General features: G+C 42.8%; 1 protein-coding gene across 1 annotated transcript in view; it reads left to right on the plus strand.

The window, feature by feature from the left end:
• The window catches only part of CNTN6 (contactin 6), a 73,534-nt gene that overhangs the window by 31,446 nt on the left and 28,188 nt on the right, over positions 1-13,900 (plus strand). Inside the window, exons 5-8 of the mRNA XM_058844934.1 lie at positions 2,095-2,276; positions 4,428-4,564; positions 8,313-8,442; positions 9,432-9,582. Of these exons, the coding sequence (XP_058700917.1) occupies positions 2,095-2,276; positions 4,428-4,564; positions 8,313-8,442; positions 9,432-9,582 (600 nt within the window). The remainder of the gene's footprint in view (positions 1-2,094; positions 2,277-4,427; positions 4,565-8,312; positions 8,443-9,431; positions 9,583-13,900) is intronic.

Consider the following 13,900-nt stretch of genomic DNA (forward strand, 5'->3'; position numbering starts at 1 on the left):
GTGTTGAATATGCAGGAGGATTTGAAGAGCCAGCCGTGCTCTCCTTCCTGTGGATCAATCCCATCCAGGCTGGGAAGCTCCCCTGGCTGTTTTCCTGCCTGGAGCGCGGCAGTCGTGAGCCAGGCTCCGTCTGCACTAAAGTTGTGCTTCTTTTAAACAGCTGAAAGTACCTTGCTTTATAATAACTGCCTAAATAACTGGATAAATAACCAAAACTAACGTGCTGTAGAGAAATCCTGCGGGAATGCTGGCGTGCAGGGTTAGTCTGGAGGAAAGAAGGCTTGAGGGAATCCTCCTGGCTCTCTCCAAACACCTGAAGGGAGCGTGAGCCAGGTGGGGATGGGCTCCTCTGACATGACAACGGCCTCAAGCTGCACCAGGAGTGGTTTGGACCAGATTTTAAGAAAAATTGGTTCATTGAAAAAGCAGAGAAACATTGGGAAGAGCTGCCCAGGAAAGTGGTGGAGACACCAGCGCTGGAAGGCTTCAAAGCACGGGTAGATGTGGCACCTCCTGATATGAGCAGGTGGAAGGCTGGACTTGATGGTCTTGGAGGTCTTTTCCAGTCTGGATGATCTTGTGATTCTGTGACAAGCTTTCTGGAGGAGACAGCACCTTTTAACAATTCACTCAGGAAAAACAAACCCTTCTGAATTCCCTAGGAAGGAATTAAACTGATGTATCAGATGACACATCTGAAGTAGCTTTTGGTCCTGTTGGAAAGGACAGTTAATAAAGGTGGTGGTGACAGTGACTATTGTCCAGAAAGATCTGGAATTTTTTATAACTTGAACCAAAATGGGGAAAAGTAGAATAAAATCTCAGTTTTGCTCTGCAGCCCTTTCACTGGTTAACAATATCTGACATGTCCCAGTCACTCCCATTTGTAGGAAATGGTTCAGAGAACTCGCATTTCTCCCAAATCCTCATTCTTCTCGCTTAGAGGGAAGTGTGAACATCACAGACACACAGACTCAAAATGCAGAAATCAGGCCCAAACTTCCTGAATTATTAAGAAATTAATCCATTCTGTATTTGTGACTTGATTTCTTTGTTCAATAAACAAGGACTTGAACTTAAATAATTTAAGGTGTGAGCAGTTACAGTCTCTGCTAAAAAGGAATAAATCCTTTGTAAGTCAGAACTTCAGGCAGAGACCTTGGAGACTGGAAACAAGGACTTGTAATTTCCATGAAAGTTGTGTTTTAAGTTGCTGTGGTTGTTACTTCCAGTGCAAAAGAAGTCAGCATTACCAAAGCCTCTGTAAAAAGCTCAAAACTGAATTTGTTAGAAAAAACAACTTCAGTTTGCAGAAACAGCAAACTGTGAAATCCATGACCATTAATATTTCAAAGTGTTTTGGTGACATAATAGATCATGAGAGTGAGGCTCCTATGGTTTGTGATATTCCCAGAAATCCAAGGTGTATTTATAGCTGCCTTCACACTTCAGTGTTTTGTGTTGTATGAGATACATTGATCCAAATATAAATGAAAATTATAGGAAGCTTCAAAAACATGAAGAAAGAAATATTTCTTTTTTGTCTCTATCTCCTTCCATCCTCAGTGTTTTGTTCTTTCCTCTCCTCACACAATTCTCTGTCTGCTCTCTTCTACCTTGGCTCCCATTTTTTATATTTAGATTGATTGGTATTTTTAGGTCTTTTGAAATCTTGGCCAATATTTCCTATTTTGGGGTATGAAAATACCTTTAGTGCTACAGAGAGTTTGTTTGCTGGGAGAACCAGTCAATAATTCAGCACTTCTGCCGTGTTTATTTGGACTTGCAAAGTCATTGCTTCAGTGTCACAGGGTTTAAAAACAGGTTTGAGCCCCGAGTTACTAAGGGGAAAATACAAATTGGCCTAAGGAAAAATCATAGAATTGACTGAGGATTACATCCCACTTTGGACCTGTGCTCCTAAATATACTGGATGTGCTATAAAATCTCAGTCTTATATGAACCTCTGTATGTCATGCTTAGAAATTATTTCTTTTTAAAAAATATTGCTACTCTCAATAAAGGATTTTACATTCTTTTTCCTCTGCTGTAACAAATGCTGTCTCTTTTTCTCCAATAAATACAATCCTTTAGTCCTGTGCCAAGTATTAGCTGGAAGAGGTCTGATGGAAACTCCTTGGCAAAGAAAATCCAGCACAAGACTGGAGGAGTTCTTGAAATCCCCAACGTTGAGGAGGAAGATGAAGGTTCCTACGAGTGCATCGCAGGAAACACTCGAGGAATAAACATTGCAAGAGGTCAATTATTTGTCTATGGTAAGCAGATTAATTGAATTTTGATTTTTAATGAAGAGCAGGATGGTGTTCAGTTGGGTGGTGCAGGTGAAATCTCCCAGCCCCTTCCTGGAGGCAGAAAGTGCAGCTCGGGTTAAGTTGATTAAAAACTGATTGGGGGCTCTCAGTGACCTCAGCAAATAAAGATGGTTTACATCAAAGCTGGGATTGGAAATGTGGGAATTTGGGAATGTTAATGCAAGGCAGAGAGGAATCCCTGTGGATTTGTGTGGAACATCACAGGCAGGGAGGGATCAGTGTCCAGCAGCAGAGGAGGAGCAGGGAAGGATTCGGGATCCTTTGGTCTTGGCAGTGAAGGTGATTTCACCTCCTCTGTTGTCTCATAAACAGAAGAGGACAAAGCACAACAAGCTCATCCCATTCCTCCCTCTCCTTCCAGCTTGGCTAAAAGTGGAGAATAATCTGTGAATCTTCTCCCTTTCCTTGTGCCTCCCCTTGTGCACTGATTCCAGTCCCAGTCACACAGGATGGTCCCTCATAGCCAGGGTGAATTATGTCTCTTTAGTGGAGTTGTTAACACCCAGGGAAAGCAACAGATTTTGACAGGAATAAGAGGAGAGATCTTTTCTTTACCTCATAAATCTTTCAAAGGAGAAAGCAAAAAATAAAAAAAAATAAAAAAAAATGAAACATAACAGTGAGGAGAAAAAAAAATCACAGCAAGCGAGACTGAGCCTCCAGTTAACATCTGTTGAGAAGACTCTGGCAACTATTTTCCTTTTTTTTTTTAAGTAAATCTCTTCTAATGAAGAGATGCAGGCTTTGCTGATAAGCTACCAGGCTTCTGCAGCCATGGCTAATATCAAGATATATGCCAGGAATAGAACAGTCTGCTGCTGGTTTAAATATTTCATTATTTCCTTGCTTTCAGGGGGTAGATTTGCTCTCATTGCTCACTAATTTTTTTCACCACGTCAGTCAAGCAGTTCCATTAAAATTAAGTTCAGTAGATTACCTGGCTGTGATTGATAACAGCACAGGCAATTATAAAATTATGATCAGTTAATTCAATCTAAAACAATGTGCTTATTAACTGTGCTTTGTACATTAATTAATAGCTGTTCATGGTGCAATGTATAAACAGCACTCACAAAGCCTTGGCATGAGGTTTTTTTGTCATATTAGGAGTGTGCTGGTGAATTATCTCTGTAATTGATTTCCTCTTGCTCCTTTTTTGTTCTCTGGGGGTTTTCTTTTGGAGGAAGGCTGTCTCCAAAAAACAGGGATTCTTTCCTGGACACTGCTTTGTGTGTGATCCCTCCAGCCCATGCTTCAGGCTCTGAGAGCAGTAAAAATTCCGTGTAAATGGAAGTGGGGTGAACTTCATCCTTATGTGATCTCTGAGCACTGAAAGGAGCTCCAGGAGAGCTGGAGAGGGACTGGGGATAAAGGCTGGAGGGACAGGGCACAGGGAATGGCTCCAGTGCCAGAGGGCAGGGATGGATGGGATATTGGGAGAAGTTGTTCCCTATAAAGGTGGGGAGGCCCTGGGATGGAATTCCCAGAGCAGCTGGGGCTGCCCCTGGATCTCTGGAAGTGCCCAAGGCCAGGCTGGACAGGGCTGGCAGCACCTGGGACAGTGGGAGGGTCCCTGCCATGGAATGAGGTGTTATTTACCCTCCCCAGATCTCACCTCCACCTCTGTCCTGACAACTGTTCCAAATGTCAGCCTTCCCCACAGGAATTCCTGCTCAGCTCAGTCCTTCAAACTCAGCTGTTTACAGAGCTCCTGGGGGACTCCTGAAAATTCTGCTTTTACACCTCAGGGGATTTTTTTAGAGGAAGAAATTTGCAGAAATTAGGTGTCCTGGTGTTTTCAGCGCACATATCCTGAATTTCAGGCATCTGAAATAAGCCTTTCTGCACATTTTGGACACAAAAATGAATAAAATCTCGACCAAACTCCCTACCCATGGACCACTTGATTTCTAACATTTTCCCAAGCTTGTCCAGAAGTTTCATGCCAGGGAATTGTACAGAATTCACTTGCAGCATAATAAAAATGTGTTAAAGAGATATTAATTAGCCCTGCTCAGTTCATTAATTAATGGCAGCATACCTCAAGCAAAATCACTTTTCTCCCGCTTAAAATACTTTGCATATTCTTTTCAGCACCCCCTGAATGGGATAAAAAAATCCAAAATGCCTTTCTGTCTCTCTATGACAGTTTATTTTGGGAATGTAAGGCAAGAGGAACACCAAATCCTTCCTATAGCTGGTTAAAAAATGGCCAGCCCCTCATGTCAGAGGTAAGATTCCTGTCTCCTTTGATTTCTTCTTCATCTTTTTGTTGGGTTTTTTTCATTATTTAGTCATTATTTTAATTCCACAATATAGTAATTATGTTTCAAAAAATGGATAAAGATTAATATATCAAAATAAATATAAAAGCACAAACTCTTTGCAACACAGAGCCTCAATTCTTGGATTTCATCTTTATTGGAAATGTATGATATTGGAGTTTAGAGGGAGAGAAAAACACCAATTTCTTCATGGGAGTGATCTAATTGCTACAAGATATGGCTGTAGGTATAGAAGGGCTTAAAAATATGAATTATAATTGGTGAAAGAAACACTAAATACATTTGTAGACATAATCTGCAGTTTGGGGAACTGGTAGGATGCCAAAGGACTGGAAGGGGATTCCAGAGCTGGAATTGCAAAATGCTCAGTGTTGAATTGCACTTTTCTTCTGTTTCTGTTCTGAATCAGTGGCTGGGTGGGACTTTGGTCTTGTGCAGAGTGGCTGCTCTCCCACCAATTTAATCCTTTACCTTAATTAATCAGTCAGCTCTGAAAATCAGCTGATCCTGTGGGTAATATTTTCTGTGCTTTGGAGAAGGATAATCCAAAGAAAGCCATGTAAAGGTAAAAGGAAGAGCTGGATTAGTGCAAAATGCCACTTTAAAGGACCAAGAGGAAAGGGAAGTAGGAGTGGAGGAGCAGAGGGGAAGATTGGAGCTGAAACCCTTGAGAGGCACGATCAGATCCATCATCAGCCAGGTCTTTGAGAGCCCAGCTTCCAGGCACAATCCCTGCATCCCTGTGGTGGCCAAGCTCTGGCACATCCATCCTCCAGCCTTCAGCACCCTCATGGAGAAGGATTTCTGTGAGAAGAAGCTCTTTGCATTCTGCTGAGGACAAATTTCCCTTTATTTTTTGTTTTTATGGAGCATCCATGCAACATCTCTGGGGCACACGATCTGCCAGGCATCCTCACTTGGACGGAAAAAAATAATACTCTGATTAATTCCTGCCTAGCAAGAGCACATACAGGAGAATTTCCAAAACATATGGGCTAAATTAGCACCTGCTGGGCTGCAGAACCAGCATTTATTTGATTTAGTTGTACTTATTTAAAGTAGTTGGAGTGGGATCCAATCTTCCATATAATTTTCTGCTGGATCAGTCCTAAACAGACCCAACCTGCATCTGGGGAAAATAGCCAGAATTTACCTGGACTGCAATTTTTCTGAACCTGCTCATTGTAGTCATTGTCACCTTTTTCTGAGCAAGATTATCTTGTTTCTCTCTCTTTGAAGGCAGCAATATTTAGAGTCTGTCACTCTTCAATTGCACCGTTTCAATAAAGAGGAATGAAACGCTCAACAGACACATTTTCAACCAGCATTTTCACAGTACTTACAGTGTGCTGTAAATGCAATTCTTCAGGCAACAAAGTGCTGGATGTTATTGCTCAATGGACAGAATGGACACTTTGGAGGGGAAAGTACAAGGGAGATGTAATAAAATATTCAGTTTGTCGCAGCACCCTGCGTGTCGGAATTCTCCCAGGAAGAATAACATCCAGCTGCTTTTCACCCTGGGGCTGATTCTGATTGTCTCCTCTTTGTCAAAGCTCTCTGCCTGACCACCTGGTTGGGCATGCCAGCATTCTCCCTGCTCGTGTACACGGCGTGCTTTATTCTTCCCTTTGTCTGCACGGCTCAAAAGAGCCGGCAGAGAACGGTGGGGAATTTGGGATAGGCAAGGAACACGAGCCTTGCTTCAGAGAGGGGTTTTGTATTCAGAGGATGTTTGTAAAAATAGAATGCATTGAGAGGATAGAAAACAGCCTGGAGGTAAAACTAAGTATGCAAAAGATATCTGTAGCGAGAGCCTCGATAAAAATTATCAGTGGCTAAGTAATGTAATGTTGTTAATTAGTTTGCCACACAGCAGCCTTGCAGCCCCAGGCTGTGCTCTCATCACTTTTCCAAGCTAAACAAGCTTGGGCTGGGTCAGTTCGTGGTTGGGAGACCTCCAAGGGAAATCTGGGGTGTTGGGAAACATGTCCTGGATGTGTGTGCTGACCCCAGAACCCCCCGAGCCCTGGGCTGATCCCAGCAGGAAAGGGGGGATTGTGCCCCTGTGCTCAGGTGAGACCCCACCTGCAGAGCTGCCCCAGCCTGGGCCCAGCACAGGAGGGAGCTGGAGCTGCTGCAGAGAGCCCAGAGGAGGCTCCAGGATGAGCAGAGGGATGGAGCAGCTCTGCTGGCAGGAAAGGCTGGCACAGCTGCCATTGTTCAGCCTGGCCAGGAGAAGCTTTGGGCTGAACGAAAGATGGAGAGAGAGAGTATGTACAAGAGCCTGTGGAGAGACAGGACACAGGGAATGGCTTCAAACTGACAGAGACTGGGTTTAGATGGGATATTGGGAAGAAATTCTCCCAGTGAGGGTGGGCAGGACCTGGCACAGAATTCCCAGAGCAGCTGGGGCTGCCCCTGGATCCCTGGCAGTGCCCAAGGCCAGGCTGGACATTGGGGCTGGAGCACCTGGGACAGTGGGAGGTGTCCCTGCCATGGCAGGGGATGGAAGGGATGAGCTTTAAGATCCCTCCAACCCATTCTGGGATTCTGTGACAGGTGTTCAGCACTTCACAAGTGCATTTGAGACACTTGTGGCTGTTCTTTAAACACTGGAGTGCATCCCCTCACTAAGTACTCCAACCTCTTCCATTCCTGCTCCAGAGGCAGGAGAGCCAGGCTGAATGAGCAGCAGCATCCTCCCAGTGATATCTGCTGTTCAAGCTTGCGCTTGGTGATGGGATTTATATTCCCCGTGGGTATCTTCCAAACTCATCTGTTTGGGGGAATGTTGTTTTTTTTTCTCCTTCTCAGTGCTCCACTTTGCAGTGCAGCTATTATTGTCTCCAGAGGGTAGTAATTGTAAAATCACAAGATATTTAGCTTTAAGTTATGATTGCAGCATGAAACAGGCTTTTTTTTTTTTTTCTGTTTTCCGAAGCAGAGCGAGTAAAACTTCTTTTAATACGTGAAATTCCAAGCTCTGGTCCAAATACACCCACTGTGCATCTTCCTGTATTTCAGCAGAATTGCTGAAGGAAGTTGGCATGTGTAAAAATCCAAGTCTGGAGGAGAATGCCCTCCCTGTGCTCTGAGCAGCTGCCTGGGGCTTTCCAATTGGAATTTAAGTGTTGTATTGCAGTGGAGCTTTTCCAGCGGCTCAGGGTGTGATGATGTTTGAAATGTTGCTGTTAGTGGAGCACCGCTGTCTCCTGTGGAGCTTTTCTGACCACCTGGGATTATCACCATCAGGTTTATCTGATGGGATGATGGAATGAATCCCAGCCAGGGATGAGGTCAGGATCCAGGTGGAAGATGCTCCAGGCTCCCAGGGTGGAGCATCCCTACAGGCTGCTTCTGTGGCACCTTCATGGAGAAGGATAACCACAGATTCCCATCTCAGCAGTGCAGGGAAACACATGGAAACCCTGGACAAACCTGCCCAAAGCCACCACTGCAATGTGTGCCTGGATTTCCTGAAAAGCTGGAAGAGCTCAGAGGGCTACAAAACAACCACCACTGCACATCAAGGTGCACATCCCATTTCTGATGGATCCATCCCCATTGCTCCCAAGAAAACAACATTTCTGCTTCTGAATCCTGATCAGGTGCATCGGTGTGATACTAAAAAACCTTTTATTTGTTCACTCGTCGGCTTTGTCAATGTTTTTCCTTGTTTTTCTCTTATCAGGAAAGAATTCAAATAGAAAATGGGACTCTCCTCATCCCCATGCTGAATCTGTCAGACTCAGGCCTCTATCAGTGCGTGGCAGAAAATAAATATGACACCATTTATGCCAATGCTGAGCTGAGGGTGATCGGTGAGTAAATGTCACTAAAATGTGCAGGTACCAGTAAAAAGGACACTCGTTGAAAAAAAATTGAATTTAAGGAAAGAGGAGATGAAACCTGGCAGTTCAAACCTGATATTTCTTTGCTTTTCACCCACATGGAAATGTGGGAGTTTTTTTAGTTTAATTTCATGGCTTGTTTGAGGAAAGAATCTAATCCATGTGTGGTCTTTTTTATTATCACATATACAGCTGTTTAATGAATGCTGTTTCTCGCTTAGTTTGAGTTATTAATAGTTATTCTGCAGGTTTTAAAGTTATTTCAGAAAGCAAGGGAAATCGGTCGAGCTATAAACAAAGCACATATGGCACGTATGGACATAAACAAATAACACAGAACAAGGAATCTCATTAATTAATGATAACCAGAGATGCACATGAATGGAATTTGCTCATATATTATAAAAGTATTCTGTTCTAGACTTCAAAATGTAAAGTTTGCTCAGCAGCCAAAAATCAGTGAAACCAGTAACACACATCAGGAGCACCCAGCATCTTGTGTTCTCTCCTTCTCCAAGAGTGAGTTTTCACATAAACTGCTGGAAAAATAAACATATTTTCAGAAAACAGAGTAGGTCTATGAAAAGAAAGCCAGAGTAGAGCTGTGCTTGTGACAGAAGACTCTCTGCAGATGAATATATGTGGCTGGATCAGGAGTGTGAAGTTTATCCTGCTCAGGAATCTTGTCTTCCATCATGGATAGACCAGTCCTCCCAGTCTCCAGATTTCCTCAGGAAAATTTATGAAATTACTGTGTCAGAGCACACAGCTCTAGGTAGAGAGCTCAGAAACAGAATTCAAATTCTTTGGTCCATAGATACAGTTTTAATGTGTAGATTTAGATTTACTTTTGCAGAAATCTGAGAACCAAAACAATTTCTGGATTATCTGGCTGAGCTCCGTGAGAAGATTTTGGCAAGTTCATTTAGCAGAGTCTCTTCTTCCTTCTCTCTTTTTAGCTGCAGCCCCTGATTTTTCCAGAAATCCTGTGAAGAAGCTGTCTGTTGTTCAGGTTGGAGGGGAAGTTACAATTGGTTGCAAACCCAGTGCTTCTCCCAGAGCTGTTGTTTCCTGGAGAAAGGGCTCGGAGCTTCTGCGCCAGAACAAAAGGTAGGGGCAGCAACCAGTTATTAGGTTATTAATTGAAATGGATTTTTAATTTGTCTTGTTTTTGGATTTTTGACCAGAACCAAAGGATTTTCTCCCAACTTTGCTTGAGTACTGTTAGAAGAATACCTGATAATTGGCAGAGCTGGTTTTGTAAAAGAACGGTTCAGAAAAAACTGTTCAGAAAATTTGCAATATATATCAGATTTTTACACTTTTTTTTTTTTTAATTTAAAATATATAGGGTTTTTATGCTTCTGAGGCATAGCCTCTGTTTCCCCCCATTTTAGTAATTAAAGGTAGGATATCTGTTTTCTTGCTGTGAACATGAAAAACCATCAAAGTCAAACACATGTACATGCATACATGTAGTAAATAACACTTTTACAGTGTTGGGCCATTGGATTTCCTCTGTTTTAACATCATTTAAAGCTGATTGAAGCTCATCTGGCTCAGGATTGCTTTTGGCAGCACTTTGGAAATGCCAGAGGCCCCTTTGTCATTGGAGTGGCCGTGGAGCTCTGCGGGTACGATGAGCGCAGACCGGAGCGAACCCACACCACGTGTGATCCATACATTTGTGCTCATCATCGCTTCATCCATGGCCAGGCACGGAGCTGGAGGGAATCAGCCTGAGGAGGAGGCAGCCCTGGAGGCCCAGGGAGGCAGGATGTGTCCCCAGGCTGAGGTATAATCGCTGTGTGGCTGTGCAATATCCCCCCGGCCTGCCGCTCACATTTGGGCAGGATTGAGCCCCTGGCACAGCACTGACACTGGGTTGGGTCATGTGGGGTTTGGTGAGGATTAATTCCTTATTTCTGAGCTGCCAGGAAGCATCTCCATTGTTATATTCCATGTCCTCAAGCACAGGGTGGGATCATTGGGGTGGACAATCCCCATGGAGTTGGACTCCACGATCCCTTCCAGCTCAGGCTTTTCCATAATTCTATAATTCCACACTAATGGCAATTAAATAGTGAAATATTAAAATCAGAGGGTCTTACTCACAGAAAGGAGGGATATTGTGTGCAACATACAGCCCTGAGGATATTTCCATGCACAAATGGAGACAGATGGATTAAATGGGCAGCAGTGTCTTCAGAAGTGCTGAGAATGTCTGAGAGTCCTTCTCAGCATCTCTTTCAGCTCACAAATATAACAGCAACCCTCTTTTGTCACATTCTGTCGTCAGCCTTTGAAATCTATAATCAGTAATTCATAAAGCTCTGGCAGCTGAACACCAGATTTTCACACAGGACCACTTGCTCGAGGAGGTTAATTCGGGTCACATCAGACTTAAAATGATGATGATTCTCTAGAACATTATCCCAAACTGTGGCACAAGGAACTATTTCCCTATGCCACGTTGCAGGGATGAGCAATAGAGATAAATCACAGGAGTATTTATGAAAGAAGGTGCAAATCTGAGAATTTTACATAGGTGCTGGCAATGGAACGCAGAAATTTGGGTGAGAAATCATCCCATGGGCATAGAAAATCTCTCAATTACTTTTACCCCTTTAAGAAGTGGTGATTTTATTTTCATTTCAACCGCTTACGATGGAAAACACTTTTCTAACCAGTGTTTAATCAAATCTTTATTTGTCTTCTGATTGTATTTTGATTGTATTGCCTATTCCAGAGGCTGAACTAAGCCTGGATCTTGAGGTTCCACTACTCTGATATTCCCCACCTGATTTACTGATAAAAGAAATATTTACACACTCCGTACAGTATTTACTTGTGCTCCTGTATTAATATACTAACAATAATTCCGAGCATATTGTAATTTCTGAATATCCCTGAAGGCTCCTGCTGCTGGGCAGGAGCAAATAACAGGAGCAGGATTTACAAAGGAGACAGGGTTTAAACTCTCTGTGTGCACATTATTGCCAGCGTGGCCGCTGGTGCAAAGTGGAATTTATGAGGTTGTTTGATTATTAAATGACAAACTGGCTAATGCCATGGTTTAAAAGGATGGGAAATAAATCATCAGTCAGTGTTAGTCCAGAGATCTCCCTGACAGGAAACAAAATGAAATAAGGGTTTGTGTGGCTGTAAAGTACATGGCTAATTAAAGTGCTGGAATTACACATAAAAAGAGAGGGAACATGATCTGTTTTTCTCCACAGATATGATTAAATCCTGACAAAGCCTTATTTCTGCTCCCATTTTATCATGCTGCAATTATAACCTTTATGGGTTCTTTTACTGGCCTTTTTAAAAATATTTGGTAGGGTTATAGTTGCTAAAAAAAAGGATCCCTTCCAATCCCTTACAGTTCTGGCAGCCAAACTGTGATGGGCTCATTCTTAAATAAGTCAGATCACACAGCTGCCTTTAAATTATTTAGATAAATTTAATATTTTGTTAAGGAAATAGTGAAATGAGACCTATTCTGCCCAAAGGGAGAAAAATATTCCTTCTTTTTCACCTCTTCCCTTTCACTCCTGGTAATAATTTATTCCTGATAGTCCTGAATATCTGGTAACCAATCTCCATGATCAGCTGAGCTCTTGATATCACAAGAGAACTTTCCTTTATATTAAATTCAGTTTGTAAGTGTGTAAAGAGGAGTGTGCTAAATAGGAACACTAATTAATGGATGCACAATTAAATATTTTAATTAGATTTCCTCATAGTTCTTGAGGTCACTTTAAAGTTTACAAAGCTGCAGTACTTGGGCCCCTGCTATCTGAAAAATATCTTAGAGGTTTTTGAAGGGTAATTTTCTGCATTTCTTGCTGGGGTTCAGCAGTGAAGGTTCTCAGCCCTCTGTCCCCTTTTCAGGGCAGAATTTTCTGCAGCCCCATTTGTCTTTCCCATCCTTTCTGTAGCTCAAACCCACCATTGCTCAGCTCTTCAGCAGCTTGTCTGCTCTCATTTCTGTAAAATACTTCACTGCACTTGAAGCACACATCTAAATCCTGCAAAAAATGCCAAAATTATCATTTTTTTCCATTAGAAGGTGAAATAAATCCTGAACATAGCAGTACCAGATCTGTTTATTGTTCCCAGCCCTCTCCACTGAATGTTTCCCTTCCAGATTTTCAGAAATAACTCCATTCTACCTTTATTGGCAGGGCTCAGGCTCTGAGTATTGGGATTTATCCATGGTCCATGCACCTGAGAGAGGGAATTTGAGGTTGCCAGCTGCAGGAATCCAGAGGAAATCCCACAGCTGGTGTATCCTGGCTGGTTTTCCCTGCTCCCTCCTCATGTGATATCCACCAGTTCAGCTTCAGGCACTCTCTTGGGCAATTATCCTTCTTCTTTGGGTCAAAATCTGGAGAAACAGGGTTTGAGGAGCAATGCCACTCTAAGGGGCAGCTGTTTGGCCTTTGTGGAATAAAGAACTTTTCCTGGCGTGTGCTGTGGGTTTGAGCTCACTGTAGCAATGCAACACAACAAAAACCAAGTTTTATGCTCCAAACTCCCTCCCTGTGGAGTCTGGCACAGATTTCAGCTATTTTCATGTGTGTCACATCCTCAGTGCATGCAACAGGAGTTTTCTTCATCTCACTTCTCATTTCTATCCTCTCATATCCAACTGAGGAAACGAAAGAGAAGAAAGGAACAATTCCTATATTAAATAAAACAAATTTTCAAGTCTAGACACCAATCTCATCACAAACGTCTGTCTTCATGCCTTCAGTGGATTCAAATTCAGGACCCTCATGGAAAACTTATTTTACAAAAAATTCCTTTTGATGGAAGCATTTTAATGAAAGGGAATTTGGCCTCGTTTTGCTTTGCCAGAGAGAGGTGCTATTCCCCCAGCCTGGGCTGAGGATCCCCAAGCACTGCAGTGACTGCATAGAAACATTTGGGATTCATTTCACTCGGAATTTCGATGAGGAGAGCTGAGGGAAACTGAGAAATGAGGTAGGCTGGAAGACTGCATTAGTCATATACAGCACTTTCCATGCATTAATAATCAGTAATAAGCAAATATTCATAATTTAAATTGTTTTTGGGGGCCCAGGCAAGAAGTACATTTAGAGATGATAAAATATGCTCAATACTTGTTGGCTCCAAGTCTTTCTTGTAGGAAACAGCTCAGTCCCAGTTCTGTGAAGGATGGGAATGGATCCTCTGCCATAAATAAAGCTGGTGAATTCTGTGTCCTGTGGCACACTTGGATTTGGTGTTTTACACTCAGGTTATTGCCATTACTCAGAGGAAACATGGGAAAAGGGTGGTGTGGGAAGCTGTATTTCATCAACACTGGGAAGAGAACGGAGCAGATGTTTGTGACTGGCAGGGGGAATTATCTGGGAATTGCTGAGTTCTTGGAGCTGCCCCTTGGAGCCCAGACTCG

Source organism: Poecile atricapillus, chromosome 9 (assembly GCF_030490865.1).
Source record: "Poecile atricapillus isolate bPoeAtr1 chromosome 9, bPoeAtr1.hap1, whole genome shotgun sequence".
Classification (NCBI taxonomy): domain Eukaryota; kingdom Metazoa; phylum Chordata; class Aves; order Passeriformes; family Paridae; genus Poecile; species Poecile atricapillus.